This window comes from Taudactylus pleione, unplaced genomic scaffold (genome assembly GCF_031769625.1).
Source record: "Taudactylus pleione unplaced genomic scaffold, aTauple2 ptg000053l, whole genome shotgun sequence".
Lineage (NCBI taxonomy): Eukaryota > Metazoa > Chordata > Amphibia > Anura > Myobatrachidae > Taudactylus > Taudactylus pleione.
In genome coordinates this window covers 22,806,132-22,822,885 of record NW_028284455.1, presented here as the reverse complement: position 1 = coordinate 22,822,885, position 16,754 = coordinate 22,806,132, and the positions used below count along the sequence as shown (strand labels likewise).

Here is a 16,754-nt window from a genome sequence, read left to right as displayed (position 1 = left end):
TACCAGAAGGTGAGAAACCTATACTGGGACTTGACATTATACCTCCACCATACCAGAAGGTGAGAAACCTATATTGGGACTTGACATTATACCTCCACCATACCAGAAGGTGGGAAACCTATACTGGGACTTGACATTATACCTCCACTATACCAGAAGGTGAGAAACCTATACTGGGACTTGACATTATACCTCCACCATACCAGAAGGTGAGAAACCTATACTGGGACTTGACATTATACCTCCACCATACCAGAAGGTGAGAAACCTATACTGGGACTTGACATTATACCTCCACCATACCAGAAGGTGAGAAATCTATACTGGGACTTGACATTATACCTCCACCATACCAGAAGGTGAGAAACCTATACTGGGACTTGACATTATACCTCCACCATACCAGAAGGTGAGAAACCTATACTGGGACTTGACATTATACCTCCACCATACCAGAAGGTGAGAAATCTATACTGGGACTTGACATTATACCTCCACCATACCAGAAGGTGAGAAACCTATACAGGAACTTGACATTATACCTCCACCATACCAGAAGGTGAGAAACCTATACTGGGACTTGACATTATACCTCCACCATAAGAGAAGGTGAGAAACCAATACTGGGACTTGACATTATACCTCCACCATACCAGAAGGTGAGAAACCTATACTGGGACTTGACATTATACCTCCACCATACCAGAAGGTGAGAAACCTATATTACAGGAAATCTTCAATCATTTATTTGGGGACTATAACTCCCAGAGGAACTTTGTGCTCTAGATGACTATATATTAGTTCTCCAATGAAAGTCTTTTTGGCAACTTCCTACAATTATTTTATATACTAATTATTTGGCAGTCTCACAGCTCGGTACATCAACTATAACTATTTGATGTTCTTGATTCCACGCATTGGGGGGTATCCAATTAGCCGCGGTAAATTGCCACGGCTAATTACCTCACCCAGGGCTATCCAATTAGCCCCGAAGTCTGCCTGACGTGGGCACTTATCAGGGTTTTTTTTTGGGACCTGATGTGTCCCGAAAGAGAATCCACAATAATTGCGGTTTTTTCACCTAAAAAAAAGGTGAACACACATAGGTCTGTGAGCTTATCATGGCACCTATGTGTTTTCGGGAGAACTATCCTATTATTTTGACCAAAATAATAGGATAGGGTGAATATAAACATCGTCGAAATTCGGAGATAAACAATGTTCGGGGCTAATTGGATACCGCTTATTGTCTTTGCTGTCCTTGCCATAATTGAGAACCAAGTCCGAGGCTGGAGGTGGCTGCTGGGTTTATAGGAATTTAAAATGCTAAAAAAAAAAATGGGATTACTGGACAGAGTGGCAAATACAGAGCTTTTAAATTGTGATCTGGCGATCTGGCCCAGTCTGGGAATGCGTGTGCCAGTAATATATATCTCTATATACACTATGTGGACAAAAGCGATTGGATACTGACAGCAACAATATTTTATTGACATCAGTACTTTGAGGTCCACCACATGCAGTGATTACTGCACACACCCTTTTTTGCAAACTGTCCACAAGTTCCTAGACAACAGCAGGTGGTATGTTTTGCCATTCCGCCTTAAGTATAGGGACCGACTCTGACACTGAAGAAAGTCGAGTCGGCCTAGAACACACCCGTCGTACCAATTCGTCCTAGAAGTTCTCAGTGAGGTTAAGATCTGGGGGTATACTTAATAAAGTGCAGGTTTTTAGAAGTGGAGATGTTGCCCAAAGCAACCAATCAGATTCTACTTATCATTTATCTACCACCTTCTATAATATAATAGCTATATACTGATGGGTTGCTATGTGCAACATCTCCACTTCTAAAAACCTGCCTTTTAGTAAATATACCCCACGGACTCTGAGCTGGACAGTCCATCCGGTTATCAAATTTTCTGTAAACATGACAGGTGGCATTGTCTTCTTGGTAAAAACATTTGTTGTTTCCGTAGAACTGCAAGTGCATGGGCCTCCCTACGAAGTGCTCTTGTCGAAACCGCCACATTAGTGGTCATTTGAAACTGTGTCCAATCACTTTTGTCTACACAGTGTATATAAAATAAAATCCCAGGTATAGGGGGTCTCTGCCTTTTCCTTCAGGCTAATCTCTTGAACCACTGAACAGTTTATGATGGGGTTTTCACCATTCTATACAGCATTCATCTGTGACAAAAGGGAGCCGAGCAGTCATAATTGAAGCAAGACACAGGAAGGCAAAGCGTGGTCACACCAAATATTAATTTGATTTCGATTTCTCTTCTGTGCATACACTTTGCATTTTGTTAATTGATAAAAATAAACTATTAACACTCCTATTTTTTAAAGCATTCTTACTTTGCAGCATGCCCAGCCTAAAACTTTTGTACAGTACTGTATGTATATATATATATATATATATAAAAATATATATCAGTGGCAAACGCAGGATTTTCAGAGGGGGGTTTCCAAATGCTTAATTTTAGAGCGAGTGTGGCCAGTCAATGAAGAGGGCAGAATTAGTACTTAACAAGCTTTAATAAGCGTCATACATAGTGTATTGTGTGTATTAATTCCAGCATATACAGGACCAGTGATCACAGTAAGCCATTATATGTGGCAGTAAGGCCATCCTGCCTGAGCTGCATGTATTTGTTTTAGATGTGGGCACTATTCCAGACTATTGGAGCAAGTCCAGGCGCCTGGAGGAACAGCAGAATAACCTAGCACTGCCCTGGACATATATTTACATATTGGGCTCTATAGCAGTGCATCTCTAACAGTGCATGTTTTCCAGATCTCCTAGTTGGTGCACAGGTTATTTATTACTGGCTGATGCATGTTAAAAGATCCACAGGTGGTGCTAATTATTTCATTTGTGATACTGAGAAGAACATGCAGCACTAGTAACATTCTATTATATTACTATTTCTATTGTGGTCATGGTGTGGGCTGGGGAGGGGGGTTTCCAGGCAGACGGAAACCCCCCTGCATTTGCCTATGTATATATATATATATATATATATATATATGTATGTATATATATATCTACATATACGTACCATATCTTTCCACCAGCCATAGGGATGCCCTAAAGATATGAGTCTGTGTGTATCTACTGTACTGTATGTCCAGCACTAGATAGGACAAGTCTCTAGGGTGCATGCTTTTCCTGTACTGAACATATATGCAAATTACACTTATCAGGGGCTCAATGAGATGCAAATATAAGACACATGTTAGTGTAAGTAGTGTAATAAGCATTGTTCCTATGACATGACAGGTCCTATTTTACAAATCAGGACACTCCAAGCCTCTTCCTATGCAAATATAAAGAGTGTTAGTGTTTTTCTGATACTTACAAGATACAACAGAAATCAGACTGAAGACAATGCATCATTTCCACAATTTAAATGAACATATGTGTTAGGAGTAGTGTGTCATTTAAACAACATTATATATAGTTGATTAGTCTGCACTTATTTTCAGCACTTTCTCATTAGACATTGCCAGCTGTGGGACTGGATGCCGCCGTGCATCTGTGATCCTGAGAGCTTATGTATATATATATATATATATATATATATATATATATATATATTAGGGGTGAGCGGATTCGGATTTCTGAAATCCGAACCCCCCCAAGCCCCCCCGATCCGAGTCCGATCCGAGTCAGGCTCGACTTTTCCCGCCTGACTCGGATCTGAAATCGAGGCAAAACGTCATCATCCCGCCTTCCGAGTCTCGCGGGTTTTGGATCCTATATAAGGTACCCGCGTCGGCGCCATTTTCTCACTCGGCTGTGGACAGTGAAGAGGGAGGGTGGGAGTTAGGGCTGTGTAGTGTAGTGTAGTGTAGTGCTGCTGTTGTCCACTACTTCAAAGTCCATAGGGACTGGCTGTGTTGTGCTGTGCTGCTGTTGTTAATAGGGGCTGTGTCCACTACTTCAAAGTCCATAGGGGCTGGCTGGACTGTGTTGTGCAGTCAGTTCTCCATAGGGGCTGTGTCCACTCCAAAGTCCTGTGCAGTGTCCCAGTCCTAAAGGGGTGCTGTAGTGTTGTCCAGGGGGTGCTCTGTCCATCAGGGGTGCTCCCCCCAAGTGCTTAAAAAATAATATATTTTCTGTGTTTGTGAATTGTGTGCGCAGTAGCCGCACGTGCATCAACAAAGTAGTGCCAAGCGTGCGCCTGTGTCATAAGTAAAGGGCCGGCTGGCTTGACCGTTAAGGGTGCTGTAACCCCCGAAAGTACACTCCAGTCCAAACCAAAAAAAAAATTATTTTCTGTGTTTGTGAATTGTGTGCGCAGTAGCCGCACGTGCATCAACAAAGTAATGCCAAGCGTGCGCCTGTGTCATAAGTAAAGGGCCGGCTGGCTTGACCGTTAAAGGGTGCTGTAACCCCCAAAGTACACTCCAGTCCAAACCAAAAAAAAAATTATTTTCTGTGTTTGTGAATTGTGTGCGCAGTAGCCGCACGTGCATCAACAAAGTAGTGCCAAGTGTGCGCCTGTGTCATAAGTAAAGGGCCGGCTGGCTTGACCGTTAAGGGTGCTGTAACCCCCGAAAGTACACTCCAGTCCAAACCAAAAAAAAAATTATTTTCTGTGTTTGTGAATTGTGTGCGCAGTAGCCGCACTTGCATCAACAAAGTAGTGCCAAGCGTGCGCCTGTGTCATAAGTAAAGGTCCGGCTGGCTTGACCGTTAAAGGGTGCTGTAACCCCCAAAGTACACTCCAGTCCAAACCAAAAAAAAAAATATTTTCTGTGTTTGTGAATTGTGTGCGCAGTAGCCGCACGTGCATCAACAAAGTAGTGCCAAGCGTGCGCCTGTGTCATAAGTAAAGGGCCGGCTGGCTTGACCGTTAAGGGTGCTGTAACCCCCAAAAGTACACTCCAGTCCAAACCAAAAAAAAAATTATTTTCTGTGTTTGTGAATTGTGTGCGCAGTAGCCGCACGTGCATCAACAAAGTAGTGCCAAGCGTGCGCCTGTGTCATAAGTAAAGGGCCAGCTGGCTTGACCGTTAAAGGGTGCTGTAACCCCCAAAGTACACTCCAGTCCAAACCAAAAAAAAAATTATTTTCTGTGTCTGTGAATTGTGTGCGCAGTAGCCGCACGTGCATCAACAAAGTAGTGCCAAGCGTGCGCCTGTGTCATAAGTAAAGGGCCGGCTGGCTCATTTCTTAAAGGGTGGTGTAACCCACAAAGTGCACTACTCTCCAGCAAAAATAAAAAAATATTTTCTGTGTTTGTGTGCACTTTAGCCGCACGTATATATCAATATAACATAAATGGAGGACCAAACTTTCTCCGATAAAAATAAAATAGGGAAAGATCAAGAACCACTTCCTCCTAGTGCTGAAGCTGCTGCCACTAGTCATGACATAGACGATAACATGCCATCAACGTCGTCTGCCAAGGCCGATGCCCAATGTCATAGTAGAGGGCACATACAATCCCAAATGACAAAGTTCAGGAAAATGACCTTGAAAAAAACATTTAAATCATCTGAAGAGAAACGTAAACTTGCCAATAAGCCATTTACGACACGGAGTGGCAAGGAACGGCTAAGGTCTTTCCCTATGTTCATGACTAGTGGTTCAGCTTCACATGACGATGGAAGCCCTCCTCCCGCTAAAAAAATCAAACGAGTTAAGCTGGCAAAAGCACAGCGAAGAACTGTGCGTTCTAAGAAGATATCACAAATCCCCAAGGAGAGTCCAAGTGTGGTGGTGGTGGTTGCGATGCCTGACCTTCCCAGCACTGGACGGGAAGAGGTGGCTCTTTCCACCATCTGCACGCCCCCTGCAAGTGCTGAAAGGAGCACCCACAGTCCACTTGCTGATATGCAAATTGAAGATGTCACTGTTGAAGTACAACAGGATGAGGATACTGGTGTAGCTGGCACTGAGGAGGAAGTTGGCGAGGAGGATTCTGATGGTGATGTGGCTTGTTTAAATCAGGCTCCGGGGGAGACAGTTGTTGTCCGTGGGATGAAAAAGCCCATCACGGTCATGCCTGGGCAGAAGACCAAACATTCCACCTCTTTGGTCTGGCAATATTTCTATCCAAATCCGGACAACAACTGTCTTGCCATATGTACCATATGTAAAGGTGAAATAAGTAGGGGTAGGGACGTTAACCACCTAGGAACATCCTCCCTTATACGGCACCTGCAGCGCGTTCATAAAAAGTTACTGTCAAGTTCAGAAACTTTGGCTCAGACCGTAAGCAGTCCAGGGTCACCTAAATCCCTTTTTCCTGTTTTATCCAAGGAATCGGTGGATGAGGAGGATGAGGACGACATCTTGCCTCCGTAGAACCAGTTTGTGCAGGGACACATTAATTGCCAGCTTGTTTTGTGTCATAAGTAAAGGGCCGCCTGGCTTGACCGTTAAAGAGTGCTGTAACCCCCAAAGTACACAGTCCAAACCAAATAAAAAAATATTTTCTGTGTTTGTGAATTGTGTGCGCAGTAGCCGCACGTGCATCAACAAAGTAGTGCCAAGCGTGCGCCTGTGTCCCATAAGTAAAGGGCCGGCTGGCTCATTTCTTAAAGGGTGGTGTAACCCACAAAGTGCACTAGTCTCCAACATAAATAAAAAAATATTTTCTGTGTTTGTGTGCGCCTTAGCCGCACGTATATATCAATATAACATAAATGGAGGACCAAACTTTCTCCGATAAAAATAAAATAGGGAAAGATAAAGAACCACTTCCTCCTAGTGCTGTTGCTGCTGCTGGGAGTTGTTCATCATCCCAGAGAGGAAGTAGGAACATCACTACTTTTACTAAACAATTGACCCTCCAACAGTCCCTAGCGATGAGGATGAAGTACGACAGCAGTCATCCTGAAGCAAAACGTATAACTGAGGCCTTGACTGCTATGTTTGTGTTAGACGTGCGTCCGGTATCCGCCATTAGTGCAGTGGGATTTAGACAATTGATGGAGGTAGTGTGTCCTCGGTTCCAAATCCCGTCTAGATTCCACCTGCATCCTCAAAGCAGCAGCGACAAGCGTGCGTCTGTCTGTTAAAGGGTGGTGACACCCTCAAAGTGTGCTACACAAACAATTAAAATATTGTTCTTTTTTTTTCTGTCTTTGTGAAATGTGTGGGCTGTAGCCGCACCTGCATCCTTAAAGCAGCAGCGACAAGCGTGCGTCTGTCTGTTAAAGGGTGGTGACACCCTCAAAGTGTGCTACACAAACAATTAAAATATTGTTCTTTTTTTTTCGGTCTTTGTGAAATGTGTGGGCTGTAGCCACACCTGCATCCTTAAAGCAGCAGCGACAAGCGTGCATCTGTCTGTTAAAGGGTGGTGTAACTCTCAAAGTGCTCCAAAAAATAAAAAACTATTTTTTTAATGTGTTTGTGACTTGTGTGCGATGTAGCCGCACTTGCATCCTCAAAGCAGCAGCGACAAGCGTGCGTCTGTCTGTTAGAGGGTGGTGACACCCACAAAGTGTGCTACACAAACAATAAAAATATTCTTCTTCTTTTTTCTGTCTTTGTGAATTGTGTGGGCTGTAGCCGCACCTGCATCCTTAAGGCAGCAGCGACAAGCGTGCGTCTGTCTGTTAAAGGGTGGTAACACCCTCAAAGTGTGCTACACAAACAATTAAAATATTGTTCTTTTTTTTTCGGTCTTTGTGAAATGTGTGGGCTGTAGCCGCACCTGCATCCTTAAAGCAGCAGCGACAAGCGTGCGTCTGTCTGTTAAAGGGTGGTGTAACTCTCAAAGTGCTCCAAAAAATAAAAAACTATTTTTTTAATGTGTTTGTGACTTGTGTGCGATGTAGCCGCACTTGCATCCTCAAAGCAGCAGCGACAAGCGTGGGTCTGTCTGTTAAAGGGTGGTGTAACTCTCAAAGTGCTCCAAAAAATAAAAAACTATTTTTTTAATGTGTTTGTGACTTGTGTGCGATGTAGCCGCACTTGCATCCTCAAAGCAGCAGCGACAAGCGTGCGTCTGTCTGTTAAAGGGTGGTGACACCCTCAAAGTGTGCTACACAAACAATTAAAATATTGTTCTTTTTTTTTCGGTCTTTGTGAAATGTGTGGGCTGTAGCCGCACCTGCATCCTTAAAGCAGCAGCGACAAGCGTACGTCTGTCTGTTAAAGGGTGGTGACACCCTCAAAGTGTGCTACACAAACAATAAAAATATTCTTCTTTTTTCTGTCTTTGTGAATTGTGTGGGCTGTAGCCGCACCTGCATCCTTAAGGTAGCAGCGACAAGCGTGCGTCTGTCTGTTAAAGGGTGGTGACACCCTCAAAGTGCGCTCCACAAACAATAAAAATATTCCTTTTTTTTTTCTGTCTTTGTGAATTTTGTGGGCTGTAGCCGCACTTGCATCCTCAAAGCAGCAGCGACAAGCGTGCGTCTGTCTGTTAAAGGATTACATCGGTGACAGCATCCAAGTAGGCATGTCAGACAGTCCGTACCTGTACTGGCAGGAAAAAGAAGCAATTTGGAGGTCCCTGTACAAACTGGCTCTATTTTACCTGAGTTGCCCCCCCTCCAGTGTGTACTCCGAAAGAGTGTTTTGTGCAGCCGGGAACCTTGTCAGCGAAAGGCGTAGGAGGTTGCTTCCTCAAAATGTGGAGAAGATGATGTTCATAAAATGAATTATCAACTCTTCCAGGGAGACCAGCCTCCAGAACGTACAGAGGGACCTGTGGTTCCAGCAGGGACGAATTAATACTCTGTGAGGATGAGGATGTACACACTGAAGAGGGTGAGGAATCGGTGGATGAGGAGGATGAGGATGACATCTTGCCTCCGTAGAGCCAGTTTGTGCAGGGACAGATTAATTGCCAGCTTGTTTTGTGGGGGCCCAAACGAACCAATCATTTCAGCCACAGTTGTGTGGCAGACCCTGGCGCTGAAATGATTGGTTTGTTAAAGTGTGCATGTCCTGTTTATACAACATAAGGGTGGGTGGGAGGGCCCAAGGACAATTCCATCTTGCACCTCTTTTTTTTCTTTGCATTATGTACAGTTTGGGGCCTAGTTTTTCAAACTGCCATCCTGTCTGCCACTGCAGTTTCACGCCTAGATGGGTCACGTGTTTGTGCCGCCCACTCGTGTCGCTTAGCATAGTCATCCAGCTACCTCGGTGCAACCTTTTGGACATAAAAACACTATTGTGAGGTGTGAGGTGTTCAGAATAGACTGGAAATGAGTGGAAATTAAGGTTATTGAGGTTAATAATAGCATAGGAGCAGAAAAACCTACAAATTTTGTGATTTTAGCTGTTTTTATGCTTTTTAAAAAAAAAATACAGATCCAAAACACAAAACCCAGAACCCAAAACACGGAAGGGTTGTTTGGGAAAACCAATCCAGATCCAAAACACGAAGAAAGATCCAGATCCAAAACCAAAACACAAAACACGAAAAGTGGCCAGTGCACACCCCTAATATATATATATTAGGGGTGTTCACCGGCCACTTTTCGTGTTTTGGTTTTGGATCTGGATCTTTCTTCGTGTTTTGGATCTGGATTGGTTTTGCCAAAACCACCCTTCCGTGTTTTGGGTTCTGGGTTTTGTGTTTTGGATCTGTATTTTTTTTTAAAAAAGCATAAAAACAGCTAAAATCACAGAATTTGTGGGTTTTTCTGCTCCTATGCTATTATTAACCTCAATAACCTTCATTTCCACTCATTTCCAGTCTATTCTGAACACCTCACACCTCACAATATTGTTTTTATGGCCAAAAGGTTGCACCGAGGTAGCTGGATGACTATGCTAAGCGACACGAGTGGGCGGCACAAACACGTGGCCCATCTAGGAGTGACACTGCAGGGGCAGACAGGATGGCAGTTTGAAAAACTAGGCCCCAAACAGTACATAATGCAAAGAAAAAAAAGAGGTGCAAGATGGAATTGTCCTTGGGCCCTCCCACCCACCCTTATGTTATATAAATAGGACATGCACACTTAACAAACCAATCATTTCAGCGCCAGGGTCTGCCACATGACGGTGGCTGAAATGATTGGTTCGTTTGGGCCCCCACAAAACAAGCTGGCAATTAATGTGTCCCTGCACAAACTGGTTCTACGGAGGCAAGATGTCGTCCTCATCCTCCTCATCCACCGATTCCTTGGATAAAACAGGAAAAAGGGATTTAGGTGACCCTGGACTGCTTACGGTCTGAGCCAAAGTTTCTGAACTTGACAGTAACTTTTTATGAACGCGCTGCAGGTGCCGTATAAGGGAGGATGTTCCTAGGTGGTTAACGTCCCTACCCCTACTTATTTCACCTTTACATATGGTACATATGGCAAGACAGTTGTTGTCCGGATTTGGATAGAAATATTGCCAGACCAAAGAGGTGGAATGTTTGGTCTTCTGCCCAGGCATGACCGTGATGGGCTTTTTCATCCCACGGACAACAACTGTCTCCCCCGGAGCCTGATTTAAACAAGCCACATCACCATCAGAATCCTCCTCGCCAACTTCCTCCTCAGTGCCAGCTACACCAGTATCCTCATCCTGTTGTACTTCAACAGTGACATCTTCAATTTGCATATCAGCAAGTGGACTGTGGGTGCTCCTTTCAGCATTTGCAGGGGGCGTGCAGATGGTGGAAAGAGCCACCTCTTCCCGTCCAGTGCTGGGAAGGTCAGGCATCGCAACCACCACCACACTTGGACTCTCCTTGGGGATTTGTGATATCTTCTTAGAACGCACAGTTCTTCGCTGTGCTTTTGCCAGCTTAACTCGTTTGATTTTTTTAGCGGGAGGAGGGCTTCCATCGTCATGTGAAGCTGAACCACTAGTCATGAACATAGGGAAAGACCTTAGCCGTTCCTTGCCACTCCGTGTCGTAAATGGCTTATTGGCAAGTTTACGTTTCTCTTCAGATGATTTAAATGTTTTTTTCAAGGTCATTTTCCTGAACTTTGTCATTTGGGATTGTATGTGCCCTCTACTATGACATTGGGCATCGGCCTTGGCAGACGACGTTGATGGCATGTTATCGTCTGTCATGACTAGTGGCAGCAGCTTCAGCACTAGGAGGAAGTGGTTCTTGATCTTTCCCTATTTTATTTTTATCGGAGAAAGTTTGGTCCTCCATTTATGTTATATTGATATATACGTGCGGCTAAGGCGCACACAAACATAGAAAATATTTTTTTATTTATGTTGGAGACTAGTGCACTTTGTGGGTTACACCACCCTTTAAGAAATGAGCCAGCCGGCCCTTTACTTATGGGACACAGGCGCACGCTTGGCACTACTTTGTTGATGCACGTGCGGCTACTGCGCACACAATTCACAAACACAGAAAATATTTTTTTATTTGGTTTGGACTGTGTACTTTGGGGGTTACAGCACTCTTTAACGGTCAAGCCAGGCGGCCCTTTACTTATGACACAGGCGCATGCTTGGCACTACTTTGTTGATGCACGTGCGGCTACTGCGCACACAATTCACAAACACAGAAAACAATTTTTTATTTGGTTTGGAGTGTACTTTGGGGGTTACAGCACCCTTTAACGGTCAAGCCAGGCGGCCCTTTACTTATGACACAGGCGCACGCTTGGCACTACTTTGATGATGCACGTGCGGCTAAAGCGCACACAATTCACAAACACAGAAAAAATTTTTTTATTTGGTTTGGAGTGTACTTTGGGGGTTACAGCACCCTTTAACAGTCAAGCCAGCCGGCCCTTTACTTATGACACAGGCGCACGCTTGGCACTACTTTGTTGATGCACGTGCGGATACTGCGCACACAATTCACAAACACAGAAAATATTTTTTTATTTGGTTTGGAGTGTACTTTGGGGGTTACAGCACCCTTTAACGGTCAAGCCAGCCGGCCCTTTACTTATGACACAGGCGCACGCTTGGCACTACTTTGTTGATGCACGTGCGGCTACTGCGCACACAATTCACAAACACAGAAAATTTTTTATTTGGTTTGGAGTGTACTTTGGGGGTTACAGCACCCTTTAACGGTCAAGCCAGCCGGCCCTTTACTTATGACACAGGCGCACGCTTGGCACTACTTTGTTGATGCACGTGCGGCTACTGCGCACACAATTCACAAACACAGAAAAAATATTTTTTTTTTAGCACTTGGGGGGAGCACCCCTGATGAACAGAGCACCCCCTGGACAACACTACAGCACCCCTTTAGGACTGGGACACTGCACAGTACTTTGGAGTGGACACAGCCCCTATGGACAACTGACTGCACAACACAGTCCAGCCAGCCCCTATGGACTTTGAAGTAGTGGACACAGCCCCTATTAACAACAGCAGCACAGCACAACACAGCCAGCCCCTATGGACTTTGAAATAGTGGACACAGCCCCTATGGACAACAGCAGCACAGCGCAGCACAGCACAGCACAACACTACTCTGCACTACACTACACTACACTACACTACACAGCCCAGCCAGCCCTAACTCCCACCCTCCCTCTTCACTGTCCACAGCCGAGTGAGAAAATGGCGCCGACGCGGGTACCTTATATAGGATCCAAAACCCGCGAGACTCGGAAGGCGGGATGATGATGTTTTGCCTCGATTTCAGAATCCGAGTCAGGCGGGAAAAGTCGAGCCTGACTCGGATCGGACTCGGATCGGGGGGGCTCGGGGGGGTTCGGATTTCAGAAATCCGAACCCGCTCACCCCTTATATATATATATATATATATAATGTCACATAGGCAGCACTCCATCAATCCTGAATCACAATGCCGGGTGCCTTCCTTAGTAACCTGTGAATCAGGATACACCATACATCCGTGACATAGGCGGCACGCCGATGATAAAAATCCACACACAGCGGGAATGAAATGTTCAACTTTTCGAGACAGTTTATTACCTCGTCATCAGCATTCCCGCTGTCTGTGGATTTTTATCATCGGTGTGCCGCCTATGTCATGGATATATATATATATATATATATATATATAATTGCCATGATACAATTGTTAAATTTAGCATTTTTCAGCTTGTAGACGCATTTTATGATGGTTTGATTTCATTTATTGCAGATATCTTTCAGAAACTTGCTGCTGCTAAGGATCAAAGGGAGTGGTTGATACACAGTGGTGCGCACAAAGTAAGGGACCATTTTACTATAGATTTCAATCGTGACCTTCATTTTATCTCTCATCCTAACTCTTGTTTTCTGTGTTTCTAGTCTAGTTTTTAGACATTAGTCATTAGTGAGAGCAGAATCGAGAAATAGTACAATGTAATATCAGTTTTTATTGTGTTTAAACATGAATACAATTCATTGGTTAGGGATACACAGGGCTACACAGGGCGCACATATGGACAATAGATAGTAGAGTATTTGTCATAAGCCACAGATATAAATGTCAGACAAAGCGGCATGAGACAACGTGCAGCCTGGAGATTGGAGAAACCCAAGCCAATTACTATGCCTAGTTTAATTAAGTTGAATAACATGCCTAATATTTCATAAGTAAACTCTTTATTGATGTTTCCCCAGGCAATCTGTAAGATATGACACCAAAACTATGTCATTAATGGGAAGAAATGGAGGTGGAGTAGGGATAATCAATTGTCTCCCTCAGAAAGCTGCTGTGGAGTTTGTAACTGTAACCATAGTGGGGAATGGGGCTTGCTTCCACAATATGCTATACTTGCTTTCACAGCAATGAGAATATGACTAAGCACATGTTGTGGAGTTGTAACAGAGCTACTACTGGGGTCAGAACAATGCTAAGAGCCCAGAACGTGGGCCTCTAGAAGTTCCGCACTCCAGGCAAGGCCAAAAGACACGTAATATATAACCAACGTGTCCACAGTTGTGCCAACAGAACGTGCTCTGAGTAAGCCAATTGTTTGTGGTGAGGTACATCCTATCGAAAAGTTTTATGAACATCTCCACTGGACATTGTAAAACGCATAAGAAATATTCTACTCCTGTCACTCACCTCTAGAGACAAGTGAAGATCTGATTCCCATTTAATATGCACATGGAGTTACTTGGATGTTTGCTCAGAGATAAGAGGTTTATACCACCATGTAATATCATCTTTAGGAGTAGAAAAACAATAGCACATTTTACAATAGCTGTGCCTTACTGCAATATTGCATGAATAATGTACCATCATAGTCAGATAAATAGAATTAATCATATCATGTGACAATGAAAGACAATACATGTGCTAGGCTTAAGTCACATAAAACTATGCTACTTTCTCACAGGTTTTATTAACTGTGCAATCCCTGTGATAGGATCCTTACTGCCCAACATAAGCCTGCAGGGAGTACTTATTTATTATGTCAGAACCTGTTATCTAAATGTGAAAGTTATATATAGCTGTTTTTATCTAATTAAATCTAAATGGTCCTACAAGTGCTTCCCTATAGATTGTAAGCATGCAAGCAGGGCCTTCCTACCTATATATCTGTCTGTTATTACCCAGTTTTGTTCTATTAATGTTCCAATTGTAAAGCGTGATAAATAAATAATAGCACTGTGTGCAAGGATATCATTGCACAACCATTGGTGCTTAGGAAGGAAGGAATGGAGAAATTATGGGGCTGCAGTTAGTACTATATATATCTCGTACGTGTGGTTATAGACTGTGAAAAAAAATCTGAATACTTTATTTCATCTAAAGTTTTGGTAGCTTTTATTACAAGGTGTTATAGTATGAGAAGGGAACTGTATGGGGTTATGGTATGAGGTTATACTGTGTATGTATGTATACATATATATATATATATATATATATATATATATATATATATTACAGTCAGGTCCATAAATATTGGGACATTGACAGAATTTTCATATTTTGTCCTCTATTCACCACCACAATGGCATTGAAATGAAACAAACAAGATGTGATTTAGCTGCAGACTTTCATATTTAATTTGAGGGTAATTACATCCAAATCAGGTGAACGGTGTAGGAATTACAACGGTTTCTATAGGTGCCTCCCACTTTTTAAGGGGCCAAAAGTAATGGGACAAACTAAACAATCCTAAATCTAACTTTCACTTTTTAATACTTTGTTGCAAATCCTTTGCAGGCAATTACAGCCTGAACTCTGGAACGCATAGACATCACCAGACGCTGGGTTTCATCCCTGGTGATGCTCTGCCAGGCCTCTACTGCAAATGTCTTCAGTTCCTGCTTGTTCTTGGGGCATTTTCCCTTCAGTTTTGTCTTCTTCAAGTGAAATGTATGCTCAATCGGATTCAGGTCAGGGGATTGACTTGGCCATTGCATAACATTCCACTTTTTAGCATTAATAAACTCTTTGGTTGCTTTTGCAGTATGCTTCGGGTCATTGTCCATCTGCACTGTGAAATGCTGTCCAATGAGTTCTGAAGCATTTTACTGAATATGAGCATATAATATTGCCCGAAACACTTCAGAATTCATTCTGCTGCTTTTATCAGCAGTCACATCATCAATAAATACAAGGGAACCAGTTCCATTGGCAACAATACATGCCCACGCCATGACACTACCACCACCATGCTTCACTGATGAGGTGGTATGTTTTGGATCATGAGCAGTTCCTTTCCTTCTCTTCTCTTCCCATCACTTTGGTACAAGTTGATCTTTGTCTCATCTGTCCATTGGATGTTGTTCCAGAACTGTAATGGCTTTTTTAGATGTTGTTTGGCAAACTCTAATCTGGTCTTCCTGTTTTTGTGGCTCACCAATGGTTTGCATCTTGTGGTAAACCCTCTATATTCACTCATGTGAAGTATTCTCTTGATTGTTGACTTTGACACATATACATCTACCTCCTGGAGAGTGTTCTTGATTTGGCCAACTGTTGTGAAGGGGTTTTTCTTCACCAGGGAAATAATTCTTTTGTCATCCACCACAGTTGTTTTCCGGGGTCTTCCGGGTCTTTTGGTGTTGCTGAGCTCTCCGCTGCATTCTTTCTTTTTAAGAATGTTCCAAACAGTTGATTTGGCCACACCTAATGTTTTTGCAATCTCTCTGATGGGTTTGTTTTGATTTTTCAGCCTAATGATGGCTTGCTACACTGATAGTGACAGCTCTTTGGATCTCATATTGAGAGTTGACAGCAACTGATTCCAAATGCAAATGTCACACCTAGAATCAACTCCAGACCTTTTACCTGCTTAATTGATAATGAAATAACGAGGGAATAGCCCACACCTGTCCATGAAATAGCTTTTGAGTTGATAGTCCCATTACTTTTGGCCCCTTAAAAAGTGGGAGGCACATATAGAAACCGTTGTAATTCCTACACCGTTCACCTGATTTGCATGTAATTACCCTCAAATTAAATCTGAAAGTCTGCAGTTAAAGCACATCTTGTTTGTTTCATTTCAAAGCCATTGTGGTGGTGAATAGAGGCCAAAATCTGAAAATTCTGTCAATGTCCCAATATTTATGGACCTGACTGTGTGTGTGTGTGTGTATATATATTTATATATATATATATATATATATATATATATATTATACCTATTCTCAGCATTGGATGGTGTTTTAGACAAATCCTGTGTTTTGCTATTTTTGCCAATGACTAACTAGTAAAATGATCCCTTTAGCAATCTGCCTGCTAATTTGTCTCTTAACATGCATTATATTTGTCACTATATGTACATTTCAGTAGTACAATAAGTTTCTTTTTTTCAGACACTTGTAAAACTCCTAGCTGCTAGAGACAGTAACGTGTTGCTTGGTGCCCTGCTTGCTCTTACAAGTTTGGCAGAAAGGTGAGTTATTGTTAAAATGATAAATGGTAACATAAATA

General features: G+C 43.0%; 1 protein-coding gene across 3 annotated transcripts in view; it reads left to right on the top strand.

The window, feature by feature from the left end:
• NEK10 (NIMA related kinase 10) overlaps positions 1–16,754 on the top strand; it is a 347,660-nt gene that overhangs the window by 72,271 nt on the left and 258,635 nt on the right. For all 3 annotated transcript variants that reach the window (XM_088463509.1, XM_088463508.1, XM_088463507.1), the window contains exons 9-10: positions 13,020–13,087; positions 16,637–16,716. In XM_088463509.1, coding sequence (XP_088319635.1) covers positions 13,020–13,087; positions 16,637–16,716 — 148 coding nt within the window. The remainder of the gene's footprint in view (positions 1–13,019; positions 13,088–16,636; positions 16,717–16,754) is intronic.